At 40.7% G+C, this 18,240-nt stretch overlaps 1 protein-coding gene across 3 annotated transcripts in view; it reads right to left on the minus strand.

The window, feature by feature from the left end:
• Window positions 1-18,240, minus strand: part of SCN10A (sodium voltage-gated channel alpha subunit 10) — a 96,086-nt gene that overhangs the window by 60,549 nt on the left and 17,297 nt on the right. For all 3 annotated transcript variants that reach the window (XM_019023082.4, XM_019023081.4, XM_004033869.4), the window contains exons 4-7: window positions 12,822-12,950; window positions 5,045-5,136; window positions 2,719-2,910; window positions 2,208-2,274 (exon numbers count right to left, since the gene is read on the minus strand). In XM_019023082.4, coding sequence (XP_018878627.4) covers window positions 2,208-2,274; window positions 2,719-2,910; window positions 5,045-5,136; window positions 12,822-12,950 — 480 coding nt within the window. The remainder of the gene's footprint in view (window positions 1-2,207; window positions 2,275-2,718; window positions 2,911-5,044; window positions 5,137-12,821; window positions 12,951-18,240) is intronic.

Genomic DNA, 18,240 nt, shown 5'->3' on the forward strand with positions numbered 1-18,240 from the left:
GGAAAATTCCTATTGTTTTTAACCTTGGAAGCTGCTGAAAGGATAAACTGGAATAATATATGTGGAAGAACACTGAAAATTATCAACTCTTTTCTGGTATCCATTTTCTGCCTTGAGACCCCTGACCTTCCTCCCACAGTGCCATTGGCCAATGTAGGCCTTTCCTCAGGACTCTGGCTTCTCTGCAGCCCCACAGAGGACCCAGGTTTAGCTTTCACGGCATGCCCCGGCAGGGTTCACTCTGTCCGTTATCCTGAGCTGGCCTCTCTCTGCCATCCCAGCCTGGTCCACTCCCCCACTGCCTGGCTGGCACCTGCCCAATAGCAGGCCTGGCCTCTCAGGGAGCTGAGCTGTAGAGGTGTGTAGGTGGACCCAACAACTTTACCACAAAAAGGACTTGAGCTGCTCTGGAGCCATTGCCTTGAGAAATGCCATTATCTAGACAGAAGGATGCTGAGGAGCTCTTGGTTTACATTTAAGTCAAAGGCAAATGAAAACTGATGTCAGAACAACCCTCTCATGAGCCAAAGAACCAAATGCCAAGTGCATTTGTGAAAGAAGAGTCCAAGGAACCTGATGCTGACCAAATGCTCCTGCTTGTTTCCAGTCCTCAGCTCCAACTGAGATAGTTTTCCTAGTGAGCTGATGAAGGTGGAGCCTCATGCAGGCTCCACACAGGTCGACCTGGGCAGCATGGAGCCGTCAGCCTCTCAGGCACTGGGGGTGTTGTGAGCTCTGCTTTTCCAAGCTCTCAGCCATGGAGGTGGGTGAGATGGGCCTTTTTGATCTTTTGCCTAAAGTCTTTCTGCTCATGCCTTCCTCCAGTGGCCAAAGCAGCAGGCAGAGCTGAGGGGTCCTCATCCCTTAGCTTTGTCTCACATTCTGTTCTGCCACCTGGAATGGTCTTCGCTCAAACTATCTCGTATTCACCCAGCCTGGAGACATCCTACCTGCCCTTGAAAGCTCACCTCAAACACCACCTCCAGGAAGCCTTCCCTACTTTCTCTCCTGCCTCACACCGCCACCTCACTGTGTTTGCCCAGCCTATGAAGCTTCTAGTAAAGAACTTGTTTTCCACAGGGTAGCATCTTTATGTCTATGAATGAGAAATTGCAAACTAGCAGCTTATAGGCTGGATTTGGCCCACAGAAATATTTTGTTTGGCCCAACAATATGTAGACATTTTTTGGAATAGGTAGCCAATGTTTACAGTTGGGAGATTTTATATAAAAATCTAAATTTCCTATCTCTATTTTAAAAGTTGGAAGAGCTGGAAACAGTGAACCCACATTTCCACATGGCAACCAAAAGCTGGACCGAGCAGTGGGGCTGTCCCCTTTAGAGGAGGCATGAACTCTCAGCTCCTAGGTTCCCTCCTGGCCCACTCCACTCATTTGTTGTTATGAATCTGGCCTCTGTAAGAATTCGAAATTGCAAAGTCTGATACATGTGTTTTTTCCTCTACTTGTGAGGGTAATATGGCTATAGAATGGAGTTAGCTGTGATGATTAAGTGTAGGGCATTTGACACAAATAAGTATTGGTTTCTTCCTGGGGTAGATTATTTATTAAAATGGCTATAATTCTTGTCCCTATGTATCCACACCCTTTCCAATGTGACTTTTCAGCTCTTTCCATTGAGTGATGAAATCTATTTCTCTGTCTCTTGGATCTCTACTGGACTGGGACTTGCTTTAGTCAAGAATGTATCAGAATGTACAAAAGGTACATTGTGTTGGTTCTAAGCCTAGGCCTGAAGAAGCCTTGCAAATTTCCACTGTTTTTCTGGGAACCCTGCCATGAGAACAGGCCCAGGCTAACCTGCTTGGGGGTGAGAGGCCACATGAGCAGAGACAGGACGTCCTAGACCAGCCATCTCCAAGTTAATATGCTGTCTGCATATGCATGAATGAGCCTAGTCAATGTCACCCGAAGCCCATCTGATCCCAGTCCAAAATGCTGATGCACAGAGTCATGAATTAAATAAATTGTTGTTTTAATTCACAAAATTTTGGGGTCATTTGTTACACAGCGAAAGCTAACTCATACATTCCCTCCCCATGAGCTCTGGGTTGGCAAAGGCCATAATTTATTTATTTATACATCTTTCCCAGGACCTGCAACCCCATCTGTGCCCATAATATGCCAAGGACAAGATGGAGAAGGAATTGTTGGGCACTCGTGCTTTGTCATAAGTTGGGAACTCACCCTGAGTCAGATCCATTGCCACACAGTAAGGGGTCAGAAGTGCCTCGCTTATTTATGTAGATATCTGCTGAAGAAAGGAAGAAAAGAAAGCCTCACAGATGGTTCTGAACCCTCCAACCCAAGCCTTGTGTGGTGAATGCAATATTCCCAAGTCTTCCAAAGTGAGCTCCTTTGGCTATATGTACTCAGTGGGCATGCTGGGCCACATGGAAGTTGTAAAGTCACATCTGAAAAGAGTAGAGCTAAGCAGTGACTTCGGCTCTCAGTCTTCCCCAGCAGAGGTAAAATGACTTGCCTCTAGATTTATGGCTCATTTCCTTGCAAGAGGGATGCTGAGCAACAGGAAATAGAATACCCAAAAGTAAAACACAACTCAAGAGAACCATTTTGGCAGGAAAGGGGAGTCAAAATATATGTCTATCCACACACACAGGGGCTCCATATCCCCTGTCCCTATATGATACCAAGGGTCCAACCAGACCTTGGTCCCTATGGAAGAGACTCCACTCACGTTTTCTGTGAGATGAGTAGTTGGTTGTCTCATTGACAGCCATGTCATTCTTGACACATTTATTTTTGAGGTTACCCTTGAAGAGTTGCAGCCCCACCAAGGCAAAAACACTTAGGCAGAAGATGGTGAGGATGGTCACATCAGCCAGTTTCTTCACTGAGTGAATCAGGGCCCCCACAATGACCTTCAGGCCTGCGGGAAGATGACAGTGGTATGACCACATGGATGAGGTAGCACACACGGAGCACACTTCTTCATCTTAGCCATCCTCCCTCATCTCTACATACAGGAGTGAAGTATATACACACTCCAGGGCAGTTCCAAGACCTTTCTCATCCGAAGCTTGCATTTACTCTGAGAGGCAGGCAGAGGGTCAGGGGCTATTCTCATTATAAAGACGATGCAACTGATACCCAGGCAATGCATTTTTTATCATCTTGAGGCTAATAAAATTCCTGACACTAGCAATTCAATTTAAATAATTTATGCTGAGTACCTACTTTTTTCCAGGCACTGTGCTAGGCATGAAGCTACTAACTTCACCCCAGTAATTTGGCATCTGTCTTTCTGCATGCATCTGGGAGGCAGCTTGAGACTTGGGACACATGAACCTCACTGTGTGTGAGTGTATGTGTGTGTGTGTGTGTGTGTGTGAGAGAGAGAGAGAGAGAGAGAGAGAGAGAGAGAGAGAGAGAGAGAGAGAGATGCAAGAGAGATAGAGTGAAACAAAAATAGACCAAGAGAAAGAAAAAGAAAGAGACACAGAGAAACAGAGAGGTGAGTTTAGCAATAGAAAGAGACTATAAGAAACACTGAGACAGTCACCGGGGCATAAATAGAACTTGTGCCAAGCACAGCTGGCAGCAAAGAAGGATACACCTGCTTGTTTAAGGAGGGATGATTTGTTGCTCTGGTAAGTAAGATCAACTTCTTTGGGAGAGCAGCTTCACAGGTAGCAGAAAGAGCTCTAACCAGGGAAGCAATCTAGGATTTATTTTTGGTTAGTCATTTTGGTCAGCAAATAATCCACTGAGCACTACATGTGTCAGTCCCTGGACTGGGAGCTGAGTGATGGCTAAGGCAGCAGCATGTCGAGTGCTGTTGTCTGACAATTGAGGGGAAAGTCCGTAGCATTACTGAGCAGATGGGCACATAGGGGAGCAGCCCTTAACTGAAGTTCCAGAGGTGGGAATGGGGTGGGTGGAGTGTGAGGAAGGTGGGAAAACCAGGGAGGAGGTAAAACCTTGGCAGAGCCCTGAGGAATGAGTGTGAGTTGAGTAAAGAGAGGAGGAAGGATATCCCAGAAGAAGGGGCAGCACAGTCGAAGGCTGGGAGGTGAGCAATAATGTGGAGTATTTGCAGAACCGTAGGTGGATTCCAGAGCACGGTGAGATGTGAGGAGAGGTGAGAGATGAGGCAGAAGAGACAGTATGGACAGACCAGGTCTTGCAAATAAGACTCAGGGTCTTCCCAGTTGAGAGTAAGTGAGAGAGATACGAAGGGGCAGGACCAGGGCTCTCTTCAAGAAGTGTGTCCAGTGGGAATTGGCAGAGAGTTTCCTATCTTTCCCTGCAGAGCCAGACAAGAAATGGTAGAAAAGACTTCCACTCTAGAATGGGTGTTTCTGTTTACAGATAAGAGAACGAATTCTTGGGGTGAGAGGAGAGAACCCATCAGGCCACAAAGGGGAAGCGTCAAGTCCCATTTCAGAAAGTTTGCCTTGTCTCTGGCCTCTCCATCCTCACCATCAACCTCATGGGGGCTGAAGAGTAGTCGCTGGGCTACTGGTGACAGTGGAGATCTTAGAGGCCCCACACAATGAGCTTTGATGGACTACTTTTGTTTCTGAATTCTCAGTAATCAAGAATTGCCTAATTCTTTTTTCCTCTGGGTGTCTAAAGACAGGATTTTAGACCTATGGAAACAGTGAAGATACTGGGACTGCTTTCTCCCTTCCTCCCCATTTCCAAGTTTAATCCTTTAGTTTAAAGTATAAATAAAAATTCAACTGGGGGGTCTTGCCTGAATCCCACAACCAGAACAGAAAGTGAAGACATGCCCCTCCTGTTATGTATTGATTGTGAGGCCATGTGGTATGTGGGAAGAGCACTGGCCTAGGAGTTGGGACAATAGACTTCCAGGTCACACTGTCTCTTACTAGTGAAGAGGCCTTGGGTTTATGTTTCCTATACTCCAGGCCTCAGTTCCTTTGTCTTGTAAGTGGGGACAGTAGTCTTTGCCCTGGAACCTTACAGGGTTCTTGTGAAAATTAGAGAAGGGGGTTAGGCTGTGAAAACCAACATATGCTCTGTGAATAAATGCTCACCTGGGATCACAGAAACTGTTTTTAATGCTCTAAGAACTCTGAATGTCCGCAGGCCTGAGATCCCACGGAGATCTATTGCTGTGCCAACATATCTGTAGGACCAGAAGTTAGTCAGCATCTCTGCAAGCAAGGGTCCTGGGGATGCATGCAGCATAAATAAGGATAACCTGGGGTATCATTAGCCTAGAAAGGATGCAGAACGGACGCTTAGAATCTAGTGACACTGCCATCTATAGACTGACACTGACACTGATTTCATTATTGCAACATCTTTCAGAGTGGACCCTTTGAGAAGATGCACTGTGATCTAGGCAACACTGCATGTGGATGGATCTTCAAACACAGGAGTTTGACCAACCAGTCTCCTCAGACACTGATTTCTCAGAAGGAGACCTCCATGTCAGGGGGGTACAAGGCTGGGCCTTTTCTGATCCACTGTGACAGGCTAACTGTTATCTCAGATTTGAGGTCTCTGACATCTCCTCATGGGCATGGGACTAATCTTGGAAAGCAACCCCCGAAGCGGTACTCTGTGGCAAGAACCCCAGGCCATACAATTCCAAATGAGGAAGCTGAACTGAGATGAAGAACCTTCTTCAGAGTGTGAGCCTGGATACACCCATAAGCCCCACATGGACACCCATGCAAATCTTTTTATTTTATTTTATTTCAATAGTTTTGAGGGAACAGGTGGTTTTTGGTTACATGAATAAGTTCTTTATTTGTATTTCAATAGTTTTGGGAAACAGGTGGTGTTGGGTTGCACAGAAAAATTCTTTAACGCTGATTTCTGAGATTTTGGTGCACCATCACCCGAGCAGTGTGCACTGTACCCAGTGTGTAGTCTCTTATCCCTTACCTTCGTCTCACCTTTCCTCCCAAGTCCCCAAAGTCCATTATGTCATTGTTATGCCTTTGCATCCTCATAGCTTAGCTCCTGCTTGTAATTAAGAACACATGATGCTTGACTTTCTATTCCTGAGTTACTTCATTTAGAATAATAGTCTCCAACTCCATCTAGCTTGCTGCCAATGCCATTATTTCATTCCTTTTTACAACTGAGTAGTATTCCATGGTGTGCATACACCACATTTTCTTTATGCACTTGTTGGTTGATGGGCATTTAGGCTGGTTCCATATTTTTGCAGTTGTAAACTGTGCTGCTATAAACATGCATATGCAAGTGTCTTTTTAATAATGGCTTATTTTCCTCTGGGTAGATACCCAGTAGTGGGATTGCTGGACCAAATGGTAGTTCTACTTTTAGTTCTTTAAGGAATCTCCATAATGTTTTCCTTAGTGGTTGTACTAGTTTACATTCCCACCAGCAGTGTAAAATTGTTTCCTTTTCATTACATCCATGCCAACATCTATTATTTTTTGGTTATGGCCATTCTTGCAGGAGTAAGGTGGTATCTCATTGTGGTTTTAATTTGCATTTCCCTGATAATTAATGATGTTGAGCATTTTTTTTTCCTCTTCGTTGGCCATTTATATATCTTCTTTTGAGAATTGTGTATTCTTGTCCTTTGCCCACTTTTGGATGGGATTATTTGTTTGTTTTCTTGCTGATTTATTTGTGTTTCTTATAGATGCTGGATATTAGTCTTTTGTTGGATGCATAGATAACAAAGATTTTTCTCTCATCCTATGGGTTGTCTGTTTACTTGGATGATTATTTCTCTTGCTGTGCAACAGCTTTTTAGTTTAATTAGATCCCATCTATTTATTTTTGTTTTTGTTGGATTTGCTTTGGGTCCTTGGTCAGGAACGTTTTGCCTAAGCCAATGTCTAGAAGAGTTTTTCCAATGTTATCTTCTAGAATTTTTTATAATTTCAGGTCTTAGATTTAAGCCTTTTATCCATCTTGAATTGATTTTTGTATAAGGTGAGAGATGAAGATTCAGTTTCTTTCTTCCACATGTGGCTTGCTAATTATCCCAGCACCATTTGTTGAATAGGGTGTCCTTTCCCCACTTATGTTTTTGTTTGCTTTTTCAAAGATCAATTGGCTGTAAGTATTTGGCTTTATTTCGGAGTTCTCTATTCTTTTCCATTGGTCTCTGTGCTTATTTTTATACCAGTATCATGCTGGTTTGGTACAGGCTATACTATAGCCTTGTAGTATAGTTTGAAATCAGCTAAGGTGATGCCTCCAGATTTGTTATTCTTGCTTAGTCTTGCTTTGGCTATGTGGATTCCTTTTTGGTTCCCTATGAATTTTAGGGTTGTTATTTCTATTTCTGTGAAGAATGATGTGGTACTTCAATGGGAATTGTATTGAATCTGTATATTGCTTTCGGCAGTAAGGTCATTTTCACAATATTGATTTTATCCATCCATGAGCATGGGATGTGTTCCCATTTGTTCGTGTCATCTGTGATTTATTTTAGCAGTGTTTTGTAGTTTTCCTTGTAGAAATCTTTCACCTTTTTGGTTAGGTATATTCCTAAGATTTTTTTGTTTTTATTTTTGGTTTTTTTTGCAGCTGTTGTAAAAGGGATTGAGTTCTTGATTTGTTCCTCAGCTTGGTTGCTGGTGGTGTACAGTAGTGCTGCTGATTTGTATACATTGCTTTTGTATCCTGAAACTTTACTGAATTCATTTATTAGATCTAGGAGCTTTTTGGATGAGTCTTTAGGGTTTCCTAGGCATACGATCATATCATTGGTGAACAGCAACAGTTTGACTTCCCCTTTACTGATTTGGATTCCCTTTGTTTATTTCTCTTGTCTGATTGCTCTGGCTAGGACTTCCAGTACTATGTTGGATAGAAATGGTGAAAGTGGGCATCCTTGTCTTGTTTCAGTTCTCAGGGGGAATGCTTTCAACTTTTCCCTGTTTGGTATAATGTTGGCTGTGGATTTGTCATAGATGGCTTTTATTACCTTGGAGTATGTCCCTTCTACGCCAATTTGGTTGAGGGTTTTAATCATAATGGGATGCTGGATTTTGTCAAATGCTTCTACTGCACCTATTGAGATCATCATATGATTTTTGTTTTTAATTCTGTTTATGTGACGTGCAGCATTTACTGACTTGTGTATGTTAAATTATCCCTACCTCCCTGGTATGAAACCCCCTTGATCATGGTGTATTATCTTTTGGATATGTGTTGGATTCAATTAGCTAGCATTTTGTTGAGGATTTTTGCATCTATGTTCATCAGGGATACTGTCTGTAGTTCTTTTTTAAATGTCCTTTTCTGGTTTTGGTATTAGGGTGATACTGGCTTCATAAAATGATTTAGGAGGATTCCCTCTTTCTGCATCTTTTGGAATAGTTTCAATAAAATTGGTACCAATTCTTCTTTGAATGTCTGATAGAATTCAGCTGTGAATCCGGTCTGCTCTTGGACTTTTTTTCCTTGGCAATTTTTGAATTACTGTTTCAATCTCGCTACTTGTTATTGGTCTGTTTAGAGTTTCTATTACTTTCTGATTTAATCTAAGACAGTTGTATATTTCCAGGAATTTATTCATCTCCTCTAAATTTTCTAGTTTGTGCAAATAAAGGTGTTCATAGTAGCCTTGAATGATTTTTTTTTTGTATTTCTGTGGTATCAGTTGTAATATCTCCCATTTTATTTCTAATTGAGCTTATTTGGATCTTCTCTCTTCTTTTCTTGGTTAATCTTGCCAATGGTCAATCAATTTTGTATATCTTTTTAAAGAACCCGCTTGTTGTTTCACTTATCTTTTGTATTATTATTATTTTTGTTTGAATTTCATTTAGTACTGCCCTGATCTTTGTTATTCCTTTTCTTCTGCTTGGTTTGGGTCTGTTTTTTTCTTGTTTCTCTAATTCCTTGAGGTGTGACCTTAGATTATCTATTTGTCCTCTTTCATACTTTTTGATGTAGGTATTTAATGCTATGAGCTTTCCTCTTAGCACTGCTTTAGCTGTATCCCAGAGGTTTTGATAAGTTGTGTGACTATTATCATTCAGTTCAAAAAATTTTTAAACTTCCATCTTGATTTCATTGTTGACCCAAAGATCATTCAAGAGCAGATTGTTTAGTTTTCATGTATTTGTATAGTTTTGAGGGTTTCTTTTGGGGTTAACTCTGAGGTTTATTCGACTGTGCTCTGAGAGGATACCCGACATAATTTCTATTTTCTTAAATTTATTGAGATTTGTTATGTTATCTATCACGTGGTCTATCTTAGAGAATATTCCATGTACTGATTAAAAGAATGTATATTCTGCAGTTGTTGGGTAGAATGTTTTTTAAATATCTGTTAAGTCCATTTTTTCTAGGTTATAGTTTAAGTTCATTGTTTCTTTGTTGACTTTCTGTCTTGATGACCTGTCTAGTGCTGTCAGTGGAGTATTGATCCCCCACTATTATTATATTGCTGTCTATTTCATTTCTTAGGTCTAGTAGTAATTGTTTTATAAATTTGGGAGCTCCAGTGTTAGGTGCATATGTATTTAGGATTATGATATTTTTCCATTAGACCAATTATTTTATCATTATATATGTCCCTCTTTGTCTTCTTTTAACTGTTGTTGCTTTAAGGTCTGTTTTCTCTGATATAAGAATAGCTACTCCTGCTTGCTTTTGGTTTCCATTTGCATGGAATATCTTTTCCCATCTCTTTGCCTTAAGTTTATGTGGCTCCTTATGTGTTAGGTGAGTCTCTTGAAGACAGCAGATACTTGGCTGGCGGATTTTTTTTTTTTCCTTTCTGCCCTTCTGTATATTTTAAGTGGATCATTTAGGGCATTTACACTCAACATTAGTATTGAGATGTGAGGTACTCTTCTATCCATTATGCTAGTTATTGCCTTAATTCCTTTTTTTATTGTGTTATTGTTTTATAGGTCCTGTGATATTTATGCTTTAAGGAGGTTCTATTTTGGTGTATTTTAAGGTTTTATTTCAAGATCTAGAAATCCTTTTAGCATTTCTTGTAGTGCTGGCTTGGTAGTGGCAAATTCTCTCACCATTTGTTTGCCTGAAAAAAACTTTATCTTGTCTTCACTTATGAAGCTTAGTTTCACTTCATACAATATTCTTGGCTGGCAATTATTTTGTTTCAGGAGGCTGAAGATGGGACCCTAATCCCTTCTGGCTTGCAAGGTTTCGGTTGAGAAATCTGCTGTTAATCTTATGTTAATCAGATAACGTTTCCTTTATAGGTTATCTGAGGCTTTTGTCTCACAGCTCTTAAGATTCTTTTCTTTGTCTTGACTTCAGATAACCTGATGTCTATTTGCCTAGGTGATGATCTTTTTTGTGACACATTTCAGAGGTATTCTTTGAGCTTCTTGTATTTGGATGTCTATATTTCTAACAAGGCCAGGGAAGTTTTCCTCAATTATTCCCTCAAATAAGTTTTCCAAACTTTTAGATTTCTATTCTTCCTTGGGAACACCCATTATTCTTAGGTTTGGTTGTTTCACATGATTCCAAATTTCTTGGCCGATTTGTCATTTTTTAAAAAATTCTTTCTTTTTGTGTGTCTTAGTTTGGGTCAATTTAAAAGCTTTGTCTTCAAGCTCTGAAGTTCTTTCTTCTACTTGTTCTAGTCTATTGTTGAAACTTTCCACTGCATTTTGTATTTCTCTAAGTGTGTCTTCCATTTCCAGAAGTTGTGATTGTTTTTTCTTTATATCTGTTTCTCTGGAGAATTTTCCATCCATATCTGGTTGTTTTAAAAATTTCTTTAAGTTGGTTTTTATCTTTCTCTGGTGTCTCCTTGAATCACTTAATAATCAGCCTTATGAATTCTTTTTTTTTTTTTTTTTGAGATGGATTTTCACTCTTGTTGCCCAGGCTGGAGTGCAATGGCGTGATCTCAGCTCACTGCAACCTCTGCCTCCCAGGTTCAAGCAATTCTCCTGCCTCAGTCTCCTGAGTAGCTGGGATTACAGGCATGCACCACCACATCTAGCTAATTTTGTATTTTTTAGTAGAGACGGGGTTTCTCCATGTTGGCTTCAGGCTGGTCTTGAACTCCTGACCTCAGGTGATCTGCCCACCTCGGCCTCCCAAAGTGCTGAGATTACAGGCGTGAGCTACTGTGCCCAGCCCTGAATTCTTTATCTGGCAATTCAGAGATTTCTTCTTGGTTTGGATCCATTGTTGGGGAGCTAGTTTGATCTTTTGAGGGGTGTTATTGAACCCTCTTTTGTCATATTACTAGAATTGCTTTTCTGGTTCCTTCTCATTTGAGTAGACTATTTCAGAGAAAAGATCTGGAACTGAATGGCTGTTGTGCAGATTCTTTTGTCTCATGGGTGATCTCTTGATGTGGTGCTCTCCCCAATCCCCTGGGGATGGGGCTTCCTGAGAGCTGGACTGCAGTGATCGTTATTGTTCTTCTGGGCCTAGCCACACAGAGGGGCTACCAGGCTCTGGGGTAGTACTGGGAAATGCCTACAAGAGTCCTGTGATGTGATTGATCTTGAAGTCTCCCAGCCATGGATATCAGCATCTGTTCTGGGGAAGGTGGCAGAGGAATGAAGTAGAGTCTGTGAGAGTCCTCGGCTGTAGATAGATTTAGTGTGCTGGCTTTCTTGAATGCTAGTTATGTTAGCAGTTAAGTTGTCATATGGACAGACTCAGGACGTCTGGTTAGCCAGGATGTTGCAGGCAGTGCAATTGGTTGTTGTTTTCTTCTTCCTGGGATCAAAGTTATTCTGTCATGAGTTGCTTTAATGGCCTGAGCTGTTTGACCTCCAGCCGGTAGGTGATGCTTTCAAGAGAGCACTAGCGCATTAGTAGAAGGGGGATCTAAGCTCACCCTAAGTTGGCCAGGGTAAATATTTTAGTTTCTCACGTGATGAGCAGGGCCATAAAGCTTCCGAGAGTTTCTGTGTTTTGTGTTCAGCTACCAAGGCAGGTAGGGAAATACCATCAGGTGGGGGCAGGGGTAGGTGAGTCTGGACTCAGACCCTTCTTGGGTAGGGATTGCTGTGGCCACTGTGGTGGATGGGGGTTGGTTCTCAGGCCAGTGGGGTTGTGTTCCAGAGGGAATTTTGGCGGCCTCTGCTGTGCCATAGAGTTCTCCAGGGAAGTGGGGGATAGCTGCTAGTGAGAGGCCTCACCTAGCTCTCATGTAGTTGGTGAGGCTGGTCTTGCTCCTGCAGTGCCCTACTTAGACCTTGCCCCAGGCTGTGAGCTTCCCCACTGAGAAAGAAAGCATAACTTTTGGACCGCATCCCTCACTGTCTGCTTGCAGTTCCCATTTGCCCCCTGGATTCTGCTCAAGAAAATTTGTGCCCAGTTGAAATTATTACTAATTTTAGTTGAAACTTCTTTCACCCTGTGACCCCTCCCTGATTCCACTGGCTGCCTTCCCCAAGGGTCCCTGTGAGACATAGTCAGGGATGGATTCCCTGGTCTCAAGCTGGAGACTGGGAGTGCCTACAAGGCACTTCCCTTTGCTGTTTCTACTTTTATATTTTGTGTGGCTTCCTAAATGTATTTACATTCCAGGTAACGGTAAATTCTTCTCCTGTGATCTGGATTTTCAGATTACCCAGTCGGGATGTATGTTTGGAGGCAGGTTTCCCCCCCTCATACTTTGGGAGCTCACAGTTTTTCACCTGTCTTGCAGAATTTCCAGCAGTGTGCCACTTATTTAAAAGGATCTATGAATTCTTTCAGTTCTCCTGGTATATTCCTGCAGTGGTTCTTGGAGCAAACGTTCATGGTGTGAGTCTCCACACTCTGTCCAAGTGGGACCTGCATGTTAGCCCTGTCTCCTACCCACCATTTTGTCCCCTCTCCTATCACACATGCAGATCTGCATAGAGATATACTCACGCCAGGGTAATGACGCTAAAATCCAGCCAGTTCCAAGGATCTCTCAGGTACGTGAACTCATTTAGACAAAATCCTCTTGCCAGTATCTTTATCAAGGCTTCAAAGGTGTAAATGACAGTGAAGACATATCTGGGAAGGAGGGTAGAAAAGGAGTGTCAACTGTGCCATGGAGAGTACTCAGGGGGTTCCTTCTGCTTCCAGGAGGGAGGGATGAGCTGCTCTGACTGCTCCAAGAAAAAACATGCAAAGAACATCACCAAGGTGATGAGGGGGAAGAAGGTAAGGCGAGGAAACAAGACACAGACTGAGGGAAAAAGAAGGGCCGCACAAATAGATGGAGTGGGGAGGGATGTGTGTGGCTTGGACAGCCAGCAGCTTCTGCTGTTCTGGGGTTAGGCAGAGGGCAGTAGTGGGTGAAGAGCAAGGATTCTCCTGTTTATGTCTGCCAGGGCCTCCCTATCCTGCAAGAAGCTGGAGGCTCATCTAAAAACTCCCAGTTTTTAGAAACTGGAGTGCAGACTGATGAGTGGTAACTGACAGAGCAGACCTAAGAAAGCTGAAAACTGGCTGAAGCAGGGAATACCCAGAAGCAAGCCAAGCTATGCTGCAGAGCCCCAGAACTGCTTGGAACTTAGAGATGCTAAGTATCTTTGAAAGCAAGATTTGGGGGAGGGTGATAAGTAGGGCTGAAAGAATTGTTTGAAAGTTTTTTACAAGAACCAGTTGAGCTTTCTAGATGCTGCTTTATGCCATCCATTCAATGAGAAACTGTTTCTGCTCCAGAAATGGATTGGATGCTCATTTTCTTAAGAGTTGAAGAAGAGGGAAAGAGTTGCATACTGAAAAATGCATATAAAGAAAAGTTTACCTACTGAAAGGCAAACAACTCCCCTCCCTATTCACTTCTGCTCTTCGTTAAGTTTCCAGAAGATAATCTGGTTTAGAGCCCATGAAGATGCTGCACTTTTAACATGAACAGCCAGCCAAGGAGCATCAGGAATTTGAAGGATGCTTCTAAAACCAGAAACCAAAGCAACCAAACAACTGAAAGAAAAGAAAAGAAAAGAAAAAGAGACAATAAAGAGGGCAGAAGAAAAGTTAGAGAAATAAAACTGTATTGGCCAGGCGCTGTGGCTCACGCCTGTAATCGCAGCACTTTGGGAGGCCGAGGCGGGCCTCGAGCACGAGGTCAGGAGATTGAGACCATCCTGGCTAACGCGGTGAAACCCTATCTCTACTAAAAATACAAAAAATTAGCCGGGCGCCGTGGCGGGCACCTGTAGTCCCAGCTACTCCAGAGGCTGAGGCGGGAGAATGGCGTGAACCCGGGAGGCGGAGCTTGCAGTGAGCCTAGATCGCGTCACTGCACTCCAGTCTGGGTGACAGAGCAAGACTTCGTCTCCAAAACAACAACAACAACAGCAACAACAACAACAACAACAAAAAAAAAAAAACAAAAAAAAAAACCTGTACTAATAGTTTTAGAGAGTTAAGAGGTGAGAAGAGGCTCTACGTATAGAACAAGAGCAGAAGGCTGTAAAAAGTACCTTCAAAGACAAAATGGAATTTTGAAAACAAAAATATGATAGCAAAAGTAAAACACTAATAGGCAGACTTGTAAATAAAGTTTTGGAAATCTCACAGGAAGTGGAACAAAAAAGCAGAAATGGATAGGAAGTGATAAAAAGTTTGAAAATTAAAGAATCAGACTAGGAGGTATATTGTTTGACTAATAGGAGGTCTAGAAAGAAATTAGAAGACAATGAGCAAGGCCTTCAAAATTAAGAGGAAAATAATTTCTAATACAGAAGTCTTTCCCTAGCCAAACTGTCAAAGAAGGTAGAATATATGAAGTCTTGGGAAATGTACTTCTTAGTTACCCTTCTAATAAAGTTACTAGAAGCTGGGCATGGTGGTATGTACCTGTAGTCCTAACTACTTGGGAGGTTGAGGCAGGAGGATCACTTGAACCCAGGAGTTTGAGGCCAACAGCCTGGGCAGCATAGAGAGACTTTGTCTTAAAAAAAATGTTACTAGAGGATATGCTCCATTCAAACAAGAAACATATATGCGATCCAGGGAAGAGGCAAAAGGAATCCAAAAAAAGGACGAAGAAGAAAAAATCTCTAGAAAACAGCTGTGCATCAGGCCTAGAAAACATCTAGGTCAGAATGAGGCAGAAGATGAAGTACTCTAGCAGTGATTTCCATAGGAAAAAAAATGATACACATGCACCTGATGTGTGCAAATAAATTGAAGCAACAATTAAACATCTGGAGAAGAGTTTGGGAACAAATTAGGGATAAACAGAAAACTGAGCAAACAAAAAAATAAAATCCTTATTAACTCCAGGGAAAGCAAAAACATTGTGCAAAAAGGAAATATAGTCAAAGTACACTGCATGACACAGCTGTAAACAGTGTTTACTTAGCAATGTAATGTAATTATATATGTAGTCATACAATGGATATATTATCTGATGATCTAACTGAAGATTACAATATAACTGTAACAGGAAGACGAGGGTGAGAGGAAATGAGTTTGTGGATGTGGCCTTAAGTTTTTTCTCATAATAGGAAGCCAATAAATAACATCAGAAATTGAAAAATTAAAAATTAGTATTATGAGTATATTATTGGAGATAGGGAGGTATCAGAAGACACAGGTAAAAAAAGCTAAAAGTGGTGGCCTCTGGAAAGAAGAGATGAGAAAAATGAAATTGCTGTTTTTTTGTCAGAATCTTTATAAAACTCTGTGACCTTTTAAATCATGAACATATATGTCTTAAATAAAAGTAAAAGTCAAGTTAAAAAGTGAATAATTTTTTTTCACATCTGTGAGAGGAGAAATTGTGTTTGAAATCATGAAGGAATCTATATCTGGTTGCATAGATGCTTGAGCTGTCAGCTTCCATATCTTGTTGGTTTTCCCCCCACACTCTTTATGTTTTCTAAATTAGAAAATCTTAACTCAGAATTATAGGTTGTTGGGAAGCTTTGATGGATATTTCTGGTTTGTCAAATCAAACACAGACCCAGAAATTATGGAGAGAGTGCTCTCTAAAGACTATTTTCAGTGCTTCACCAGAAGGCAAGTGCCCCAGCTCAACAGCAGCTAATGGAGTTGCATCCTCTCTTTGGTGGTATTTGGCTCTGCAAGGTATTTCTTGACGTTCGGTTGCAGCATTCAGATGTAATTTTTAATAAGCCCAATGTGTTATTTCCTAAGTGCTTTTTCTGGTGAATGAAGAAAATCATTGGGTATTGGGAAAAAGTCAAGCTCTCAGCCGTTGAGCCACTTGCACCACTGATGTCTGATTGTTACAAATCCCGATATTCAGGCTCTGAAAGCAAAGATTCATAATATTCAAATTCTGAATGGATCACTGAGATATCCAACTTGTACTCATAAAAATGGTAATTTTAAAAATTTCATTCCTTATTTTTAAAACTCTGTGTAAGCCTTTCCTATTTGCCAGCCAAAGCAATTCAGTGTGGGAGAGCAGCCTCTCTTACTCACTTTTCATTTCAGCCCAGTAGGCCAAACACATGTACACTAAGTGACCACAATCAGTTTGTATTCACAATTTCCACTGTGTACCTCAACAGCAAATCGGAATCTGGAGGCATATTACAGACCCCCAGCTGCGTTCCGTGAATAAGGTATTCACTAGCATTGGGATCTGGGAGTAGCATCTTCTATCTGGATAGTGATACCTTTCCTTGCTGACCATGTGGCTGGAGTTTCTTCAATGGCAATTTAACACCTTTCCTCTTTTAAAAAAAAGTTTTGGTAAAATATGCATAATATACATAACATAAAATTTACCACTTTCACCATTTTTAAGTACACAATTTAGTGGCATTAAGTACATTCAGTGTTGTGGAACTATCACCACTATCTGTTTCCAAACTTTTTTATAATCCCGAACAGAAATGTACCCATTAAATAATAACTCCCCATTCCCCATCTCTGGCAACTTCCATTCTACTTTCTGTCTCCATGAATTTGCCTGTTCTAGGTACCTACTAAAGGTGGAGTCATGCAACGTTTGTTCTTTTGCGTTTAAGTTATTTTACTTAGCACAATGCTTCGTCAATGTTGTGGCATGTATCAGAATCTTTCATTTTTAAAACTGAATGATATTCAATTGTTTACATATATACTACATTTTTTATCCATTCATCTGTTGATGGACATATTTGGCTATTGTGAATAACGCTGCTACAAACATTAGTGCATAAGCCAACATACCTTTTAAAGTCTGTTTCATAGGTTCAAACTAATTTTTAATTAAACCAGAGAGCTCTTCTTTTAAAATTAGCTTCATGATAAATAGAACAAAAAGTCACTGAGTCTTTCCCATATATATAGTGAAGATATGCTGACAACTTACTTATTCATAGTTTTGTTTAACTATAAAATAAAATGTCTGCTCGTATACCTAACAGTCATTGACTTTAAATGCCAGTCACATTATAAGGAATGCAATACTTCTAATTAAGGAATTATACCAATTGTTTTTCTTGTTTCTTCTCCAACCACAATATTTGTAATTGATTTGGAAACTGGTTTTGTATCTTACCAGCAGGAGTGCAATTGCGCTTATTTTTGATATGAGGATGAATGATGACTCTATAGTTTTGTTGTCTTCTCAACATTTAACATAAAATTTTCACAATTTTATACTGGGAAAGCCTTATTTTGTGCTTGTAGTAGAGATATTCAATTGGTTTAAAAGTGGGGTTGATAAGCTTTATTGGAAAATAATATGGAAGTTTTGATAGCTTTATATCATTACTTGACAAAAACGTTAGCAGATAATAAACTGGGTACCAGGACAAAAGGATCATTGGTCCAATAAAATTCAATTATCATTATTCATTGTCATGGCTCCCATTTTCTTATATATTTTTGTCTGTTTTTGGGAGATTATCCACATCCATTGTCCACTTGTCTCATGACAAACAGATTCATGCTTTGTATTTTTACAATGGAGGCCATTCATTACTTACATTGTGACTTTATTTCACATTGTAGGATTTATATTTCTATTTTTATCATTATTGTTATGCTTCAGAAAACCGCTTTCGAAGTGATGACTCTTTTTTTTGAATTGTGATATTATGCAAAGCGACAGTAATAATGGCAAATGCAAGTCTGACAAGTGTAAATAACTGTCAGGTGACAATAAAATACATTAGTCAAGATAAACTGCCTATGATTAACTCCATGTTAACCATTATGAATGAAATCAGTTTTTGAAGCACATACACTGTTTTTGAAAACAAAAAAAGTTAGAAATTCTATGAATATAATAATTAATCTTACATGTTAGATTTTAAAATTATATGTGCAGAGAGATCCTTAGATCACTTGTTGAGAAACATTGTAGGAGATGGAGAGAGATGAATTGCTC

The sequence above is a fragment of the Gorilla gorilla genome, chromosome 2 (genome assembly GCF_029281585.2).
Source record: "Gorilla gorilla gorilla isolate KB3781 chromosome 2, NHGRI_mGorGor1-v2.1_pri, whole genome shotgun sequence".
NCBI classification, from domain to species: domain Eukaryota; kingdom Metazoa; phylum Chordata; class Mammalia; order Primates; family Hominidae; genus Gorilla; species Gorilla gorilla.